This window comes from Nannobrachium achirus (genome assembly GCF_963921795.1).
Source record: "Nannobrachium achirus genome assembly, chromosome: 12".
In the NCBI taxonomy this organism is placed as follows: domain Eukaryota; kingdom Metazoa; phylum Chordata; class Actinopteri; order Myctophiformes; family Myctophidae; genus Nannobrachium; species Nannobrachium achirus.
Genome location: NC_137832.1, coordinates 22,754,054 through 22,774,977, shown reverse-complemented (window position 1 = coordinate 22,774,977; position 20,924 = coordinate 22,754,054). Strand labels below are relative to the sequence as shown.

The 20,924-nt window shown below is 41.7% G+C and overlaps 1 protein-coding gene across 1 annotated transcript in view; it reads right to left on the bottom strand.

Moving 5' to 3' along the window:
- slc15a4 (solute carrier family 15 member 4) overlaps positions 1-20,924 on the bottom strand; it is a 54,585-nt gene that overhangs the window by 7,475 nt on the left and 26,186 nt on the right. Inside the window, exon 8 of the mRNA XM_080737960.1 lies at positions 11,976-12,134. Coding sequence (XP_080594086.1) covers positions 11,976-12,134 — 159 coding nt within the window. The remainder of the gene's footprint in view (positions 1-11,975; positions 12,135-20,924) is intronic.

The window sequence follows — 20,924 nt, the reverse complement described above, 5'->3', positions numbered from 1 at the left end:
ATTCAATACAATCCCTATAACTTCCCAGAATGTAACCTCGGTCCAAGCCCCGAGCCTCCACATCCATGCACAGTGTCTGGTTTAATACAGCATTGTTCTGTACTGATCAAAGCATACCACTAATCCAGCTGATACAGTGATATCATCGCTTTACATGTGCATTCATGTGTTCAACAAAGCCTTGTGTGTGTGCATATCGTCACTGTCAGGCAGAAACCTCGCATCTCCAAGTTTAAAATGTGTAAATTATTTTGCAAAGTAAAGCACTGCTTCATCATATGGCCATCGCACAAAAGTAGTGAAAACAGCTGATCTACAAGCACACAATGCCTCGCGGTGCGAGGCATTGTGTGCTTGTAGATCAGCTGTTTTCACTAGTTTAAATCATTTTAAAAATGATAAATACAAAACAAACGGTTTTGGACATGCAAGGCAATCAAGGGCATGGCATCCGGGGAAATCTCGCTATTTCTACGTCCCATTATTTCGACTACGGGCATCGGCAGGTTAGCTACTCACCAGCGTCGGCAGTTTAGCATTTCACCAGGCTAACCTGCGTCGAAATACTGGGACGTAGAACAAATGTCATGTGGAAATATCGACACGTTCCCATGGCATGCCCCGTACCTTCAGGACATGATCCATCCAACCCCACAACCCCTCGTGCTCATTTAGATCACCTAACACTGGAAGGCTCAAATCTTCCCAAAATCACGGCAGCACTCCACACATCCTAGAAATATTCTCCCTCCTGAGTCCTGGCTCCCAGGCTGTGGAATAAACGCACTCCTCATTTTCTCCCACAGTCACACTCCTCGCTCCTTGTATCCATTCTTGTCACCTTTTTTATAGATGCTAGTTATACTATACAGATGTTTGACGTGTTGACATTGCAAAACAACATGATACAAAGCCAAACTGTACGATATTTTGCTGTTTGTATATCGATAATATAGTAGATTGTTGCAAATTCAAATCGTCGTTACACCCCTTCAATTTACCCAATCGTTTGCTAACTAGGATTCATGCCTGGTTACTCTGCTTACTCTGATTTCAAACTTAAAAAATGCAATGTATAAGAGTATCTGCTGAAAGGATACACTGCATATCGTCGTTGTCGGGCGGAAACCTCGTATCTCCAAGTTTCAAATGTGTACGTTCTTTCGCAAAGCAAAGCCCTGCTTCATCATACAAGGCCGTCGCACAAAAGTAGTGAAAACAGCAGATCTACAAGCACACAACGCCTCGCAGCGCGAGGCGTTGTGTGCTTGTAGATCGGCTGTTTTCACTAGTTTAAATCATTTTTAAAATGATAAACGCAAAACGAACGGTTTTGGACATACAAGGTTTCCAACCGACAACGACGATATGGTACAGTAGTAGGCAGCACCACTCCCACGATTAACTGTCAATGTGCACATGCGGTGAACCATCTATATTGGATAACCACCCTTTCACTTATTGAAACCTTTGATCTTGCATTACTACGGGCTAGAAACCTTGCTCATGTAGAGATGTTTTTTCCTCCTGTGGTTCGACTATTTTGTACAAGCTCTGCCAGCATGAATGGCTCACAATTGAAAACTCCACAGACTCAGACTGAATAACAATTTCAGCCAACTCCGTGGGTCCTATCAATCTAGGAGAAGGTTTAAAATATAAGAAATAGGCCAAAAAACTAAAGCTCCATTTGAATAATTCATGAAGTGCAAAACCATGTGCTCGACGGGAGAGCGCGGGGGAAGCGGTGGATTTGCAGCACGCGTGCTGATATTTCCAATCAATAATTCACTATAAACGACACTAAACTGAACGTCTACCACTGCAGTCTTAATTAACAGCAGGGTATGGCATATAGGAACTCTTCAAAAGGCACATTTAGATTATATGCGATAACATCGGTAAAAAGGGCCCCGTTAGACTGACTGACAGTAATGGTTTCCAGACTATTAAATCAATTGAGATTAATGTCAGTGGCAAGAATAGTGCGAACAAAATGAAAATATGAAGATTCATGATTGACTTGATTTACAACAATTTTGAAAAAGGCTTCCGTGCCTCCTCTACCTTAAGCATGTATTATATCCCTCATCCTCATTCCAGTGGACTGGCCTTACAATTCCATTCAATACCAATTGTGTCAGTTCATTGTTACCCCCTCTTCAACAGTCCCTTTAGCCTCCTTGAGGAGTGTGCAATTTGTTCCTATGATTCCCTCTATGGTTGGAGATGTTGCTAAGCATTGTTCAGCCTGAATAGATCCCAATCAATAACACGTGCAGTGGTCCTTTTGATTCTTTTCATTTTTTTTTGGAGCTGTGTGAAACACAGGCTCCCTATACGTGGCTGTGTGGGTGTGTGTGTGTGTCTGTCTGTCTGTCTGTGTGTATGTAGCCTGAACTTCCTAAACTTCGGCACGCCACTAGTCCCACAGTTTTGCCACCACACACTCGCGCCATATGTCAAATCGACCGGCTTACTCGGGAATCGTGGGCTATTACTTTTCTAAGAGAAAGGTTCTATAGTTTAATTGATATTAATTTATTAGTGAATTAATTTTCCCCATTGACTTATAATGGGAATCGCAAAAACTCACATTCAATTATTTGTCTCTCGCAAACCATAGGGGCTAGAGTTTCAAGACTTGGAGAGGAGGTTCATAATGATTTCAAGGATTAAATAAAAAATAATTGTGTCATTTGGCCGCATGGTGGCGCCATAACACCCCACTTTACGTTTTGGCCTGTAACTCTTGAACCGTAGGTCGGAAAATTAAAAATATTTTTTCCCTGGATTCCTTGGGTCATGACGCATCTCCCCATATAGGCCACGCCCATTTGCGCCATGATAGATTTTCCGCCATCTTGAATTTTCTCCAAAACACACTTTTTGCTCCTTTTCCTACATATTTTCTTCAAATGTCACAAAGATCGGTACACATGATCCACACACACACACACACACACACACACACACACACACACACACACACACACACACACACACACACACACACACACACACACACACACACACACACACACACACACACACACACACACACACACACACACAGCTCCACTTCACACAGGTGTGATTTTTTCTTAGATCACCACTGATGAAGACGGTGAAACTTCACACCGTTTATATTATACAATGTTTTGATTGATGTCACTGCAAATGTTAAACTGGTTGGTTATCACTAATGGGATGACGGTACATGATCTTTAAGCATCCTCTAGGCCGGTAACACTAACCAATAAGATGCTTAGGGGCGAAAAGCGACCTCGCCCTAAAGGGCATGGTCGCACCATCTGTCTTGGCCATATATGGATTCTGTCGTCATCAAACATACAATCCCTTTTATGCCCATATATGGAGATCCCTGTTATGTCCATATATGGAGATTCCTGCTCTGAGTATCTGACATCACTGTGATGTCACCAGTGATGTCACAGTGATGTGTCAGCCTTTTATGCCCATATATGGAGATCCCTGCTCTGCAGATCTGACATCACTGTGATGTCACATGTGATGTCACAGTGATGTGTCAGGGGAACCTCAGTGTCAGGCGTTACAGACAGACTGTCAGAGATACAGTCAAGCTGTGACCGCTCACATACTGTACTAAACTGCATTTTGATGCCAACACTTTAGTACTTTTACCCAAGTACATTTTGAATTCCGGACCTATTCCGGACTTAAACTGCGACCTACGGTCGCAATTAAGACAGAAATTAACCATTTCTACATAGTTATTAACTATTATTTGAACTCTTAAGTTAAGTAACAGCTTTGATGATTACATAATTTAGGGGGTGCTGGGGATTGATAATAGTTAATAACAATTAATTCATGATTAACCATTAATTGATGTCCCTTATTCTAAAGGTTTATGGAGCAGCCTCTGAATAACTACCGTGTCCCTTATGAATAGAAAAAGGATTAGCAAAAACCGCCCTAAATTCTTAGTAACATCTCCGTTCATGGGAGAGGGCTGGGGAAACTGCGAAAGGTTTCAATTTTGTAATGGTTCTGCTCTAATTTCATTACATAGTAAGTCTCTACCGCCTCTTTCCAATTCAAGGCCCCAGGGCCCACTTGGCTGCTAAATACTTTCAAAAGTACGGTGAGCTAATTACGGAGGCAAAAGACAAAACAATGAGTTGCTGTAAAGTCCATTAACAAAGCCCATAAATATGTGACAGGTATTTAAGAGGCAAGTGCTAAGCAGGTGTGGGAAATGAACGGATGTGGTACAATACTCAATACTCATAACAGACCTGCCTTAAAATCAGTGGTGGAAGAAGTACTCAAATGTTTTACTAAGTAAAAGTATCAATGCTGCAACGTAGACATACTCTGTTAAAAGTATAGGTCCGGAATTCAAAATGTACTTGGGTAAAATTTACGAAAGTGTTGGCATCAAAATGCCCTTAAAGTACCAAAAGTACAAAATGTTTGAAAATAACCGATCTACAATCTTCTAGATCAGTTATTTTCAAACAGACAAGGTATAAAATGGGGCTAAAGTGGTTTATGTATGTTTTATAACATTATAATTTATCCCTGCTAAGTAACTAGTGACTAAAGTTTTAAAATAATTGTAGTGGAGTAAAAAGTACAATATTTGGATCCGAGATGTAGGGGAGTAGAAGTACAACTACTGGAAATTGGAAATAAAAGTACAAATACCTCAAAATCTTACTTAAGTACAGTACATGGGTAAATGTACTTTGATACTTCACACCACTGCTTAAAATGATGACTCGCTTTTATATGAAACTGGGCCGCGAGTTCCAATGGATCGGACTCCACGACCACTCCTCCAAAATAAGGGGCCTTTTATCAAATATGGTTGTCGAGTCAAATTACCTACAAGTGGGGCTGTTCGAACATATCATGTGAGGAGAGATGAGGCGGGTCAATATCAATTTAAGGTTTGAAAATGGATCGATAACTGTAGCCCTTCAGAGCAATGTCCCAACATTTTAATGCTTCAATGCATTCAATACCACCCTCCGCTCAGAATGAATTCAGGGGGAGGATCAATGCATGTTTGCTTTTAGAGCTACTTTCAGCAGCTGTCTTCTTCTCCGTAAAACTTTTTGATTGATGTATGAGTTTTGCACACCCCCACCCACCACATACAGTACAAGCTGTTCACCTGGGTGCATCCACTCTGGAACCCTGAGCTCAAACCCTGCTCTCTTCTCTCGTCTGTTATTGTATGTTTTTTTTTTCTAATGGACCAAGAGTCCCAGTCTGTAATAAATCTCTCTTGTGCGCTCGCATGCCCGCACGCACACATGCGCGCACACAACACACTAGGGATAGACCGATTATTGAAACGGGCGATTATCGAATTCAATATTCATACAATTTATTAATATCGAAAACTATCGATATTGAAAAAAAAGTTGAAAAAAAAAGGATTTTATTTATATTATTAAAATAGCTAAAAACTATTCAAGATTCCAATTAAAAATAGCAGACCTACAAGCTCAAAATGTGTCGCACTGTGACACGTTTTGAGCTTGTAGATTGGCTATTTTTGCTATGTTTAACTCTCCTACTGCCAGATTATTTATTTATTTATTGGGTCTGGTGCCATCAAAAAGCGGCTTACCTTTGCGACGTTATAGTAGATAGACAGACAGACATTTATTTATTTATTTTTATTTTTTTGGGTTGTGCAATAGTGCACTTTGGTCTGCCAGGCAGCAGAGGGCGGCGTCATGCGAGAATGAATGTGAATTTGCCTGTTATGTCTTGAAGAAGAAGAAGACCAGTCACTGGCCACAGAGCCTTACAGCCAGAGGAAATCAACAAGGAAGTGAATTGTTCTCCGTTGATGTTAACGCATAATGGATTTTTTACACCATCACCGCGGAAAATGTGTTTACAGTACACGGCCGCGCGACCCCTCATCAGCTTACAGTCATCAGACGAACGAACCGAACGAGCGCCGTATTGGCGGAGAGGTCTTGCGAATTGGGGCGAACGTGAACGTTCAAAGCGTTGGGAGAGTTAACTGTATATGTAATGTGGCCCTCTGGAGTGAGTGTGAAAATATAGTGGCCTTTCCATAATCAAAGTTGCCCACCCCTGTTCAAGGGTGATGCGGCGACTAGATGGGAGCCTCTAGAACAATTAGGATGGGAAAAATATATAAATGAATTAACCACCTAACCACCATTTAAAATTGGGGGATTTATTTTATTTTGTTTACTTAAAACGCATATCGGTTCTTAATATCGGTTATCGGCCTCTTTGATCACAACAAATCGATATCGAAATCGAACATGAAAATCCCATATCGGTCGATCCCTACAGTACAACACACACACTCGTCATTTCCGATGCATCCCTTCAGTGTAGGCCTTCTAAAACCCTTATTGTATGAACCCGTAGCATACCAAAGGCGGCTGAGGAGAGCTCGTTTCAACAAGAAAAAGAGGGACTTTGACCATTTGCCTCGAATGACATTAAAGGCCTCCATTAAAACATTGACATTTCATGAAGTATTATCCCGCAATTCATGAGCAGGATATGTGAATGTCAACTCACTATGAGTGCCTGAACGTGTCCCAGGCATCTGATCTTTGTCTAGTCAGTACTTACACTGGACAAAGAAAAGGCCATTTCCTTTCGTACGACCACTGCTATTCGCAAAACACCAATGGCAAAAAATGTGATATATCAGGGAAACACCTCCCTCTTTTAACACATTGACTGCCTTACAGTACATGACTTAAGTCGTGTTACCTAAAATCCAACGCTGGATTTGGTGCCTATGGTCACCAAATAATTTTTTATTCGGGGGCACATCGCCCGATGACGCCATGAACTAACTGGAACGAAAAGAGCCTTTCTTTTTTTTAAGGTTTTAAAAAAAGGAAAAGCTCCTAATGATTGTGTACAGAATGTGGAGAGGGGATGGTCGCATGCTGCAGTGAGACGGCTCTATCCTTCCCATGGACGGTCGCAGTCGGACAATGAATATGTTTTTAGTGAAGGTACGTGAAAAAACTGTCTAAATCACATATTGTATTCTATATGCTCATGTGAGGAACGGTGGAGCGAAGCTTGACCTTTCATTGACTTAGTCTCTGAGGTTAAAAGTTCAACACTCCAATTGTAGTTATGCAGGGTGAAATGGCTTTCTGCTCTGCCTGCTTGAGTAACAAATAAAGGCAAGTGATGAACGGCCAGTTCAGAGCTATCGTACAGTACTATGGAGCAACATGTCCACTGGGATGTTAAGGGTCAATCATTCTTACAGCTCGACCTTTTAGATATCGGACAATTTCCGAGGAGTTAACATGAATTAACACAAATGTACAGTCCTAGAAATGGCACAAAATAGAAAGCAGAACACCCCAATAAATGGTCTTTGCCAATTCCCGGTGCTTTGGCAGAGCATTCCAGTGGAAGGCACCTGTCTCTAAATAATCAAAATGATAAATGAGGCCTTGTTAAGCTTGTTGAGCCACTTACCATCCTTAACAAAAAAAAGGGGGGGGGGGGGGAAATAAAAGAAAGAAATGAAAATACATTCAAATCCGACACAGTCCCTCAAAATATGCCTATGACAATTTCTATAATGGTGCGAGATGTGCCATGGTCAATTGGTCATATCTAATTTCTGTTTGCTAATATTGCAAACACAAACTGGCTTTGCTGCTCACATTTCCTAACACAAACTGGCTTGGCTCACATTTCATGAGACCTGCTGTGCATAAGATTAGAGTTCAGAAAGCATACTTGTGACTGAAGCGGTGCCATATGAAACAATCTTAGCAACTACCACCAAGGGACCATTGAGCAGGGCAACCTTCAACTGGAGTTGCTCGGTGACAAAGTGGAATTTAGTTGCATTATGCACTTTCCAGGTTTAAATGTTTGTACTGCAAATGCATCATGTGAAACTGGAATGCTTTTCACCTAAGGTTGCTGCTTGGACTTTGTACGCAGCAAAGGGAAAAGGAGGAGAAGCATGCCGAGACAGGTGAGCGACCCTAAAATATGATGCCAGGTTGAGTGAGCAGTGCCATCCCCAAGCAACACCCAAGGGCCAGCTTTACTTAAATGGAAAGTGGCAATGTAATCAGGCCACCAGCTTGTGATTAATGTTAGTGTGTCTGTCCCCGAGCCTGCGCTGTTCGGTACAAACAGCCAAGATACTGTTTACTACAGCTCAAATTGCCCTCAGCCATGGAAATACGAAGACCTGTTGAGCCATGTGGCTGGTGGAATCATCAGACAGGTCACAACCCAACAAATTATGTCAGGACAGACGAAAAAAAAAACCTGCATGATTTCTGACTGGCTTTTAGGCCAAGGCTTTGTGCCATCTGTCAATGGCTACCAGGATGTTTTATTCCATTTTTTCAGCCCTTTGTCTGGGAAAAAAACGCAGAAAGAAAATTACTCTTGGGGGCAAAACCGACGTTAGTTTAACAGTCAAATGATGCTTACTAAACAAACGGCCCCTCGGGTGAGGCAAGGCTGCGGCAAGGGATGGATTTATGAAGTCGTGCCAAGCATCTCTGAGTGCTAACATCATCAAAAAATACCTCCCAACCTGTCGGCACGTTGTATTAACCGATTTAGGCCTAGAATGATCGAATGCTTTAACCAGTGAAAAATAGCAGATATACAAGCTCACAGCGCGGCACCGAGTGCCGTGCAGCGAGCTTGTAGATCTGCTAAAAAGTCATGAAAATGTGTGCAAATCTTTGAATATATGTATTTTCAAAGCGAACGTTTGTAACTCAAATTTTGCTTCTGGGGGTCCCTGGAACTAAATATTTTGAGACGGGGGTCCGTGGCCAAATACATATCATTTTGGGGGTCCTTCACATGAAAAGGTTTGAGAACCACTGACATAGTAGTCTCTCAAGAACAGACTAACTGAGCTCCAGTTAAGTGAAAAGGACCTTTTCTTTGACGATGGCTGGCCAGATTGCTGACATAGAAACATGGGTTTTTCAAAAAACCTTAGGATTCAAAAGACACTTATAGAATCGGGGTCAAAATTCAAATTTTCACGATTTTTCAAAAAATAGCAGATCTGCAAGCTCGCAGCGCGGCACTCGGTGCCGCGCTGTGAGCTTGTATATCTGCTATTTTTCAGTAGTTAAAGCATAAAATAAGGATACACCATAACGTGTACCACCCGTTCTGAATGGGTTAATGAGCTATTAGGTGTTTGTGGGTAAACAATTTACAGTGCTGGCTTATTTACCGCTCGCTCACAGGAAAGTGCATCTGGAGCGGGGAGCCTCGGCTCGCCAGGGATCCCATCCATCTGCTGCCACAGCCATGCTATTCATTCCAGCACTTGGACAGATTTACACAAACCTTTTGTCGTTAGTCTGACATGTCTATTTATTACGGGAAAGACTCTTAACCCATTTAGAACGGGGTACACATTTTGTGTATCATTATTTTATGCTTAAACTATTGAAAAATAGCAGATATACAAGCTCACAGCGCGGCACCGAGTGCCGCGCTGCGAGCTTGTAGATCTGCTATTTTTGAAAAATCGTGAAAATTAGAATTTTGACCCGATTCTATAAGTGTCTTTTGAATCCTTCCAAGATTTTTTTTGAAAAACCTATGTTTTTGTGTCAGCAATCTGGCCAGCCATCGTCAAAGAAAAGATCCTTTTCACTTAACCGGAGCTCAGTCTGAACTTGAGAGACTACTATGTCAGTGGTTCTCAAACTTTTTCTTTTGAAGGACTCCCAAAATGATATTTATTTGGCCACGGACCCCCCTATCTCAAAATATTTAGTTCCAGGGACCACCCAGAAGCAAAATTTGAAAATACATATATTCAAAGATTTGCACACATTTTCACGACTTTTTCAAAAATAGCAGATCTACAAGCTCGCAGCACGGCACTCGGTGCCGCGCTGTGAGCTTGTATATCTGCTATTTTTCACTGGTTAAAGCATTCAATAATCCTGGGCCTAAATGGGTTAAAACAAGAGAATTGCACCGGGTGTTGCCCCAGCAAACACACACACCCGGCACAACTAATTTACAAACTCCTTAAGTGGATTTTAAATCAAGACGAGGCACGAAAATTCTTGTGACCTGTCCCCGGGAAAATAGATTTCTGTATTCCAAATCCACGCGTCCCCCCTTCTATTGAGAGTGCATAATGTAACGGAGATGTTCACAGTCAATACGGCGTTCCACATGTGCAAGGCATCTAACAGCTGGACTTGACAAATGTTAACACCACAGACATTCAGATGATGTAGGAATGGGGAGGAAAAACTATTTCTTCACTGGAAAACTGGGCAGGAAAAGAAGAAATCAATGGCCAGTGAGTTGAAGGCAGTTTCAAGAAATTCTGGGTCATAGGTCAAGTTCAACAGTGTTATGTATACAGTAGATAGATATCGTCGTTGTCGGGTGGAAACCTTGTATCTCCAAGTTTCAAATTTGTACGTTCTTTCGTAAAGTAAAGCCCTGCTTCATCATACAAGGCCGTTGCACAAAAGTAGTGAAAACAGCCGATCAACGCCTTGTGCGGTGCGAGGCGTTGTGTGCTTGTAGATCGGCTGTTTTCACTATATTAAATCACTTTTAAAATGATAAATACAAAACGAACGGTTTTGGACATACAAGGTTTCCACCCGACAACGACGATATATAACCCTAACCCAGCGGTTTTCAAACTTTCTTTGCCCAGGGCACATGAAAGGCCAGGTCAAAATCTCAAGGCATGCCTGTATTCATGTATGTTCAAAATAGCCTCTGTAACGCATGTTAGCACTCGTCCTATCACTCCGTAACATCACTTGTATTTACTGCCGAATATAAAGTTAGGGGTAGTTGGTGAATATGATTTGTCTGGGAAATGAGTGCACACATTCTACTGATGCGTGCCAAATTTGGAGTCTGTAGAACCAACCATGTGCTGTGAGGCTTCTTTCGTGCGATTCGGGCCAATTCGGCCTCGGCTTCAATTGTCAGACATCAGCTCTGCATAAGGAGATTCCGAACATTTCACGCCGGTTCCGGAAAACCGCGTATCGGGTCAGATCGAGGCCCAGCTAGGCAAAGATCTGAGCTATCTGCGTGCAAAATTTGGAGTCTGTAGAACCAACCATGTGATGTGAGGCTTCTTTCATGCGATTCGGGCCAATTCAGCTTCGGCTTCAATTAGTAGTCGGGATGTAGTACATTAAAAGATAATTCACAACTTTTGTCTAGTTGTATACAGCATTATTGCAATAACACTGTGGGGTTGTCACAAAAATCCCAAGGCACACTTCACGTTCGCGGCACACCATTTGGGTCACCACTGTTCTAACCTAGTTTGTCAGGACCCAAAGTCCGACAAATACGTGACAAATTGCGGCCCGGTCAGGCCCGGACAGCGCCGCGCGTACCCGGGTCGGCACAGGCTCGGGCTGAAATCGTAAAGCTATACTGTGTAAGTTGCTCAACAAGTGGTCAGTAGCGGAATTGCTTTTTTCTGCCGTTTTTCGCCCGGAGTCGCCGCGGACCACCGGAGCGGGGCCGCAAACCACCGCGACCGATAACAAATCCATAGAGGGGTAGAACGGAATTTTCTGACCAGGATTTGGGGAGTAAGAGGTTAAGAATCCTTCACCATCGTAAACACTGTTGCTGAGGGAGGCTACTTCCTGAAGAGACGGCAAGCACGCTGTGATTGGCCGGTAGTGTATCATGTGTGTATGATCCGCGATGTGATTGGCCAACGTATACACAACGTATACGGATGATGCAGATGACGTAATTTTGCCGGGAAATCCCGCCCCTGTCACGGCTAAGTAGAAAACATATAAAGAAAAGGCTTTTGGGGCTGAAATTAACGGAGTGGGGGTTCTAAAACTTTAGTGATTTAATAGTTATGACAATTGTAAGATATGTTTAATAAAAAAAGTTACATAGTATAACTTTAAGCTCTATACTGTACGCCAACTTACCAAAGTCTTTGGTGGAGGACATCCAGCCAATCGCGTTGAGGGAGACGATATACAGCAAACCAGATCCCACAAACGACCCGACACCAGAGAAGAAGAAGAACAAGCCCATGATGGCACTCTGCATGGACTTGGGGGCAGCCGAGTAGGCAAACTCCAGACCTTCAAAAAGACAAAGACAGATACTGTAGATGTCAACAGTCCTCAGAGATAATATGTAGCACACACACACACACACTGTACTCATACGTTACCATGATTAACCCATTTAGAACAGGTACACATTATTGTGTATCATTATTTTATGCTTTAACTATTGAAAAATAGCAGATATACAAGCTCACAGCGCGGCACTGCGAGCTTGTAGATCTGCTATTTTTGAAAAATCGTGAAAATTAGAATTTTGACCCGATTCTATAAGTGTCTTTTGAATCCTTCTAAGATTTTTTTGAAAAACCTATGTTTCTATGTCAGCAATCTGGCCAGCCATCGTCAAAGAAAAGGTCCTTTTCAATTCAACTGGAGCTCAGTTAGTCTGTTCTTGAGAGACTACTAAATCAGTGGTTCTCAAACTTTTTCATGTGAAGGACCCCCAAAATTATATGTATTTGGCCACGGACCCCCATCACAAAATATTTAGTTCCAGGGACCACCCAGAAGCAAAATTTGAGTTACAAAAATGAGTTTGAAAATACATATATTCAAAGATTTGCACACATTTTCACGACGTTTTCCAAAAATAGCAGATCTACAAGCTCGCAGCGCGGCACTCGGTGCCGCGCTGTGAGCTTGTATATCTGCTATTTTTCACTGGTTAAAGCATTCAATAATTCTAGGCCTAAATATTAAAGGTCTCATGACATCAAATTTCTATTTATTATTAATATTGTTATATTATTTTGTTAGGTTTCCTGTACTCAATTACACCCCCAAAAAACAGAACTTTGAACATTCATTGGATCTTCTGTGGTCTGGGGTTTTCTGAATAATTAGGCTCAGAAAAGTGAAATGATTGGCCCCTGTATTGACCAAGCAACTACCACTCATCAAAGAGGCAAATCCCCACTCGACCAGGGGAGATGTTCCACTTATGAGCTTCTGGCACTACTACTAGTCAACCAGCGTCTACAAGGGTAAAGTAAAGAGACCACCTCCAACCACTGCAGCTGTGCTAGTTACATTGCATGCATATACAGCATACTGTACTCTTACCAGGTTAAAATGCCGTTTTATTCATTAAAATAAGTTCCAGATCACAAGCTTTAAGCTGACTTTGTAAAATGAGAGTGGATGGGTTGTAGTGGTCAGCAATGTTTCCCCACTGTGAATGATTCATTATCACAGGTCTGGTCTGTTACAAATGATACACATCGCTATGGGGTGCCACTTGTTATCTTCTAAGGGACTAGTTTACAAGATTTCCTATAGTAGAGAATGCATTCATCATAATACAGGCATTTTAAAATACATGAGGCCAAAGGGACTCAGTCAGCAGTTGTTACACTGTCGTGCTCCGAGAGTCCTTTGTTCAGCATGGGTCAGCTCAAAAAACGAAATAACTACCTAATGCACCTATTAAACATTATTTACTGTCATGAAAGAGGGGAAGAAAGGGGTTGAATAGGAAGAGGAGTGATATGAAGGGAAATATACATATGGAGATAAAGACCAAATTCTTCATTTTGTTCCTGGAGATGTCTGCCTGCCTGCAAGCTGACATTGATAATGGCACCTTGAACATGTGATTTTTTTCAAATGAGGTCCTACTGCTAAACATATCAGAAGAGATTAGGAATCCTTGGTTAAATAAGGTTGCCTCCTAAGACATTCCTTGGAGGAGGACATTGCAAAAATGTATGACAAACTGCATCATTACAGATACCTGCACTGGCACCATGAAAGTAATACTTTAAAATGAAATGGTATAAAAATGTGGCTATTATTTAGAGGAAAACCAAAGACCTTTCCTGTAGTTTGCACAAAGAAACATTTATTTATATCATCCTGGGCTAACCTTTCGATACCATCAAACACAAGTCAATTGCTATGCATATCGCAGGGGACTACATACATATATTGAACTTCCTCAGAATACTGTACAACACTGCACAGTTAAGGGACTAGGAGAGACCAGCATCGTAACATAATGTTCGACCTAGTGCTTGTCTGTCAGTGAACGCAACGATCCTACGTGGAATTATAATGATGTCCGTAGCACAACAACGCAAGAAACAGTCTGACCTTTCTCGGCCAAGAGGTGGAATTATAAATAAAAAAGAATAGAAAAAGAAAAAAAGAAAAAAGAGAGCTGGACTTAAAATATCTTATTTTTGTTTCTCCTGAGGGCAGTGTTGGCGGGGTGATTTTTCTTTCACAGAAAATAACATTAGCCTTTAACATTTTCAAAAGAGCAATACATAATTAAAAATCCCACAGGGAATCATTATTGCAAGGTTTTTGGGATATTCGTATAGCCCAAAGCAGACTGACAAACTGCTGGGTGGTTGCAGAGGCAAAGAATTACACGTAGAAGATGTAGGCAGGAAATATGTAAGCACCTGAGATTTTAAACTGATTTATTCAAACTGAATAAAACTAGGGGGAAATGTTCCTTTCTATCAGACATATGTCACAATTCTGTCAGCCAATTTTCCTTTCTGTAAAACCCCAGGGGGACGGTATGGAGGGAGAGTGCAAGATTATTTTAAGGCTCCCAAAAGCTTTGTTATGTCTATATTTGACTTTCATAGGGACCCTAATAGTCAGGGGGTGAATGCCATTGGTTTGTAGGAGCCTTAACAATCCAGGGGTGCAATAATTAACCACGTGAACCCTAGCATCCCTATTCTGGGTACTAGAAAAAAAAGCACCCTTCGAGCGTGTGAGCAATTTCTGTGTGGTTAGCAGTGTTGTGTTATTGGGGCAAAAGTAGAGTAATAGAGTAAACAAGTAGCAATATTATTTTTCATGCAGAAACATGCGAACATGACCGCCTGCAGAAAATAAAATATATTCCCCAGACGGAAATTATTTTATTTACTGAACTGTGTTCAGATTAGGTCAATGGTAATTTATAATTGCTCTTGCCTAAAATAATTTAATAGCAGTCTAGTTCAAACATTCAGTGATAGAACTTTATTGGTGACTGATTCTGTTTGTGTAGACTACCGAGGTGTTGTTGAGGCAGTGAATTGGCCACTTGCCCACCCCAGTCATTTTTTGTTAAGCAATAAGCGATTAATCACTGCGGCACTGAACAGACATTTGCATGCAGTTTGTGATGCTCCAACAGTAGACATGAGATTTAAAAGGTGAGTTCTGGCCGAGTGCCCCGGCATCCATCTATCGTTAAACAGAGACCTCGGGTTATTATTATAATTTTTCGGTTCGACTTTTAGCACAGGGCTCAACATGGGTAGGCAGCTGCCCGCGCTCATGTTGCCACAGACAGACAGACAGACAGACAGACAGACAGACAGACAGACAGACAGACAGACAAGCAGACAGACACACAGTACTGTACAGAGAAAGAGTGAGATGCAAGACACATAAGTAGACACTGAACAAAAAAAAAAAAAAGCAGCGCAATTAGATAAGTGAAGGAGATATATCGTCTCTTAACTGCTTTAGTGCCTATCCCGAACTAGTTCGGGATAATTTGGACCGTCCTGGGTGCCTATCCCGAACTAGTTCGGCTTTTAAAAAAAAAAAAAAATGTGTAAAAAAAATATTTTTTCGAGCCGGGCCGCCGGCCGTCATCTGTTTACACGGCCCGCGAGAGCGTCGCGCCGCCGATATTTACCATCCACTCCAATGCAATCCAGGATCTTTAGAGCTCATTTTCTCTGTTCCATGCATATCCATGAGGTGTGCAAGGTTTAATCATGGCTAAATCGCCAAAAATAGGACTTCTAAAATGCTTGGTAGCCAATAGCTAACTTCAAGCTAACTTCATCCTGTCCCTGTTGATGACACAAAGGAAAGTGTTCAGGCTTGTCATGGCTGCGCACGGCTTGTGCTGTTACAACGCTTGTGGATGGTGTTTTCTATGGCCATTGGGCGCCCTCTAGTGGTGAAAAGGTGGCATTGAAAGCGTTAACTTAAAGGTTAAACATTTTATATATGGAAAACTGTTTTAAATAATAGTAAAGTATCATCATTAGAACAAAGTTTTAAATAATAGTAAAGTATCATCATTGGAACAAATAGAGCTACAATCTATTTTTGTTTGTTTCACTGGGGGATGTAAACAAACCTGCACCGCATGAGGTAACTTCCCTTAAACGCAGCACTTCCGCCACAACTTCCGGCACAACGCACAGCGCAGGTTCCCCCCTGAAGAAGGCTGTTCCTTTTTTTCAAGCTATTTGGCAGGTAATCTCTCAAGGCAGACTCTGATAGCATCAGATGAAAAGGAACAAAACAGAGTGGGCGTTCCCTTTCATTCGACGATGGTTAGCCAGATTGCTTGGCAGGTGATTGGATGGGACCATCTGTCTATCACTATCTGGGCGTGCCAACTCCAACCAATCATATATACAGTATGACGAAGCCCGTCGGGAGGAGAGCGAAAACATCTTTCCACACAAAAAAGCTCACGTTTAGCTAGATGTACAAGTACACCCCCTTGACATGATGCTAATTATGTCGCAGGGACTATCCCCTAAACCAACCCTGAACCCGGTATCGAACCTCGACCTCCCAGTCTCAGGGCGGACACACTAACCACAAGGCCACTGAGTTGGTCCTAGCCAGAGTACTGAGCAACATTTGGACCCGGTTGGATTAGTGGTGTGCTGTGAGACCCAGAACAAAGGGCTTAGTGGCACTCCATGGCTCTTGCCATGGAGTACCAATAGTAGGATGTCATGAAAGGTGAACATAATTTTGTCAAAAAAACAGTGAAATATATAGTAGCAGATCTACAAGTTCACGTCTCGCAACGAGACATGTAAGCTTGTAGATAGGCTATTTTTGATATTCTTTGTATAATAAACTATATATGCCAGGGCTTAATTGGTTAAACACATTTCTAAAGAGGATAGTGAAATTATGCTTGATATTTTACTTAAGGCAAACATCTTTGAATGACTGGATGAAAATTACATTAAATTGTAATAAAATAATATTCTTGTACATTAAGGGTATAATCTTCATTTTCTGATAATGAAAGCAGGGAGCTACAGTACTGTATGTGATTATACGTGATTAAAATAACACAAACAATATTAATAATATGACTTTATCACAGCGTGAAGCCTGAGGCCTAATAAACCCCAGCCATCCAGGTAATTGAAACCTGCAGGGCCAGTAATGATCATGATGACTGTGCAGAGGAAATGGCAAATAAAAATAAATGACTAGGCAGATTTCTATTGATTTCCATTGTGCTCCGTTGCTTAGACAAGGAAGATTCAAAATGGTGCCACTGCTGTTATGCTACAATGTTTCAAGAGTCTAAATCACCTCTTTTATGTAAAGACAGTACCAGTATTGATTTTTTGGCTCATTTCCCTCATCACAACTCAATTTCATACTATCGCCCTTTCATATTAACGCCGTTTCTCACTGCAGGCCATTATATTCTGGAGCGAGATCCCTTTAATTCTCATGAATTATTTTGAATAGTCATTTTCCTTTTTATTCCCTGAGTTAACAGAATCATGAGAGTTTGAACACTAACTTTGGCTTATATAGTTTTATGCAGCATGTATCAAATACACATTTGCAGTCTGAGCTCAGCAGCTGGCCTTTTTTTCCACTCAAGAAATCTCTTTACGTTATCTCTGCCAAAGATATGGTCTGAAAAGAATAAGGAACCTATTTCCCCATGGAAAGCAAACCCTACTAAATAGCAAAAATGGAGGATTGTGGCAATTTCTGTATCGATAAGCACGTCTCTCAGTGAGATATCTATGATTTAACCCATTTAGAACGGGTAATCATTATTTTATGCTTTAACAATTAAAAAAATAGCAGATATACAAGCTCACAGCGCGGCACCGAGTGCCGCGCTGCGAGCTTGTAGATCTGCTATTTTTGAAAAATCGTGAAAATTAGAATTGTGACCCGATTCTATAAGTGTCTTTTGAATCTTTCTACGGTTTTTCGAAAAACCCTATGTTTCTATGTCAGCAATCTGGCCAGCCATCATCAAAGAAAAGGTCCTTTTCACTTAACTGGGGCTCAGTTAGCCTGTTCTTGAGAGACTACTATGTCAGTGGTTCTCAAACTTTTTCATGTGAAGGACCCCCAAAATGATATTTATTTGGCCACGGACCCGCATCTCAAAATATCTAGTTCCAGGGACCCCCCAGAAGCAAAATTTGAGTTACAAACGTTCGCTTTGAAAATACATACGTGTATATTCAAAGATTTGCACACAGACTTTTTCAAAAATAGCAGATCTACAAGCTCGCAGCGCGGCACTCGGTGCCGCGCTGTGAGCTTGTATATCTGCTATTTTTCACTGGTTAAAGCATTCAATAATTCTAGGCCTAAATGGGTTAAAAAATGTTAGTAATGCTAAGAGCAGAAGAAACAGATACAGGCACACCTTGTGCCTAGGTATGTATTGAAAGGTACAGTACTTATATGATGTAGGTGGCTCTGGGGTCCGCTCTGAAGCAACCGTATGACCCAAGAAAACTCAACAAATACTGCTACTAAGGTAAAAAGGCTTTAGTGAACACTACTGTAGCAGTGTGTGGATTACAGTGGCCTCCAGTATAGAAATAGGTGTTCTATAGAATATAACAACCCTCGTTATTCTGTTGCTGCAAACATTTTATAGCTGGCTTAAAAGATCTGCCATCTCTGACATACTGTTACAAGAAGAAAAAAAAAGAGAGAAGCTTTGTTGGCTATACAGATTATCTACGAATGACAGTATGAGAAAGTTTCATATGGTTCAAAGTCATATTTTCCTCTTCTGTGCCATTCCGGCTAATCAGGCTTTTGTGAACATGGATTAAAAAGAGAGAAAAAAATAAATACAATAAAAGATTATTACAAATAAATTAAAAACATTGAGTTTGAAGTTACAATCTGTATAGGAGTCTGATAAAATTGGGTGCATCTCTCCACTCCGACATGTCTCCTTTCCGACATGTCTCCATTCCGACACTAACCCTATCTCTACCCCTACCCTAAACCTTAGGCCCATGGGGAGTGTCGCCACTCCGACAATAAGAAGTCCATTTCGGAGTGGCGACATGTCGGAATGGAGAGAGCCTCCCGATAAAATTAATATCAAATATCTAAATCCCGAATCGAGCAACTTAAAAACTGTCCCCCCTGGTGCTCCTAAAAGCCTGATTAGGCGATAAGCTTTTTTTTAAAGTGAAATATCCCTTTAAGTAAGAACTAGAGAATTGGGATAGGGGAGAGAGAGCCATGGAGAGAGATTCATACTGGGGAGCAACACGTTAGCTCATAACCAGAAGAATGTACAGTTAACAGGGCTAGATAAGAGGTTCAGAGGTTCTTTAACCCATTTAGGCCTAGAATTATTGAATGCTTAACCCGTGAAAAATAGCAGATATACAAGCTCACAGCGCGGCACCGAGTGCCGCGCTGCGAGCTTGTAGATCTGCTATTTTTGAAAAAGTCGTGAAAATGTGTGCAACTCTTTGAATATATGTATTTTCAAAGCGAATGTTTGTAACTCAAATTTTGCTTCTGGGTGGTCCCTGGTTCTAGATATTTTGAGATGGGGGTCCATGGCCAAATACATATCATTTTTGGGGGTCCTTCACATGAAAAGGTTTGAGAACCTCTGACATAGTGGTCTCTCAAGAACAGACTAACTGAGCTCCAGTTACGTGAAAAGGACCTTTTCTTTGACGATGGCTGGCCAGATTGCTGACATAGAAACGTAGGTTTTTCAAAAAATCTTAGAAGGATTCAAAACACACTTATAGAATCGGGTCAAAATTCTAATTTTCACGATTTTTCAAAAATAGCAGATCCACAAGCTCGCAGCGCTGCACTCGATGCCGCGCTGTGAGCTTGTATATCTGCTATTTTTCAATAGTTAAAGCATAAAATAATGATACACAATAATGTGTACCCGTTCTGAATGGGTTTAATAGCAGTTCTGGAAGGAGTAGAAACAGACTTTTCCAACCATTCTGGGAAATTAAACCATCAAACTTCATGCTCCCCAATAAACTACTGTAGTCTCCGACTACATAAAAGAAAAAAGGGGCAGAGGTGAACGATTCAAGGCTTGTTGCTTCTTATTTCTTCTCAGTTGTGCTTTTCCATACACATGAAGACAACTGCTGATCCTGTAATCCCTCTGCCAACCTGGGGAGAGCCCCGAACTGAGCTCATGCTTAGTTACCTCAATGCACGAGGAGTGAGCAAGCCGCTTCTTATCACCCGACAGGAGGGAGTTTCCCCGGTAGGACGTAGCAGGTGAAGGAACATGTTATTCCAAAAAGTACCTTTCTCTTTCACAAGGCACCCCGGCTGACCAGGGGGAGGCAGTGTAGAGACAAGGGGGCGTGTGGGCGGCGGTAGCTGAGTGGCTAAGGAGACCGCCTGGGGAGCCAGAGCCCCTGGTTGTCGCAGGTACGATTCCCGGTCAGGTCAGCAATGTGTCGATAGGTCCCTGAGCAAGACCCTTAACCCCTAATCGCTCTCCGAGCGCCACATATGGCTGCTCAGTGCTCCTAGTTGTTATAGGATGGGTAAAATGCAGAGAATACATTTCACGTATGTGCAAATGTACTGTGACAAGCAACTCCCCAAGGCGTGGGGCCTATATTATTATAGGAACACAGCATGTTTTTGTGAGGGTACCTACCCTTATCTTTGAGCGGTGGTCACACCACTCCTAAGCGTGAGTGTAGGTAGGTTTGTAGGTTTGTTACTATGCGTGTATGTAGCCTGAGCATGAGCTGCAATACCGCTGGTGACCAAGTGGCACTGTTGCGTCACATGCAC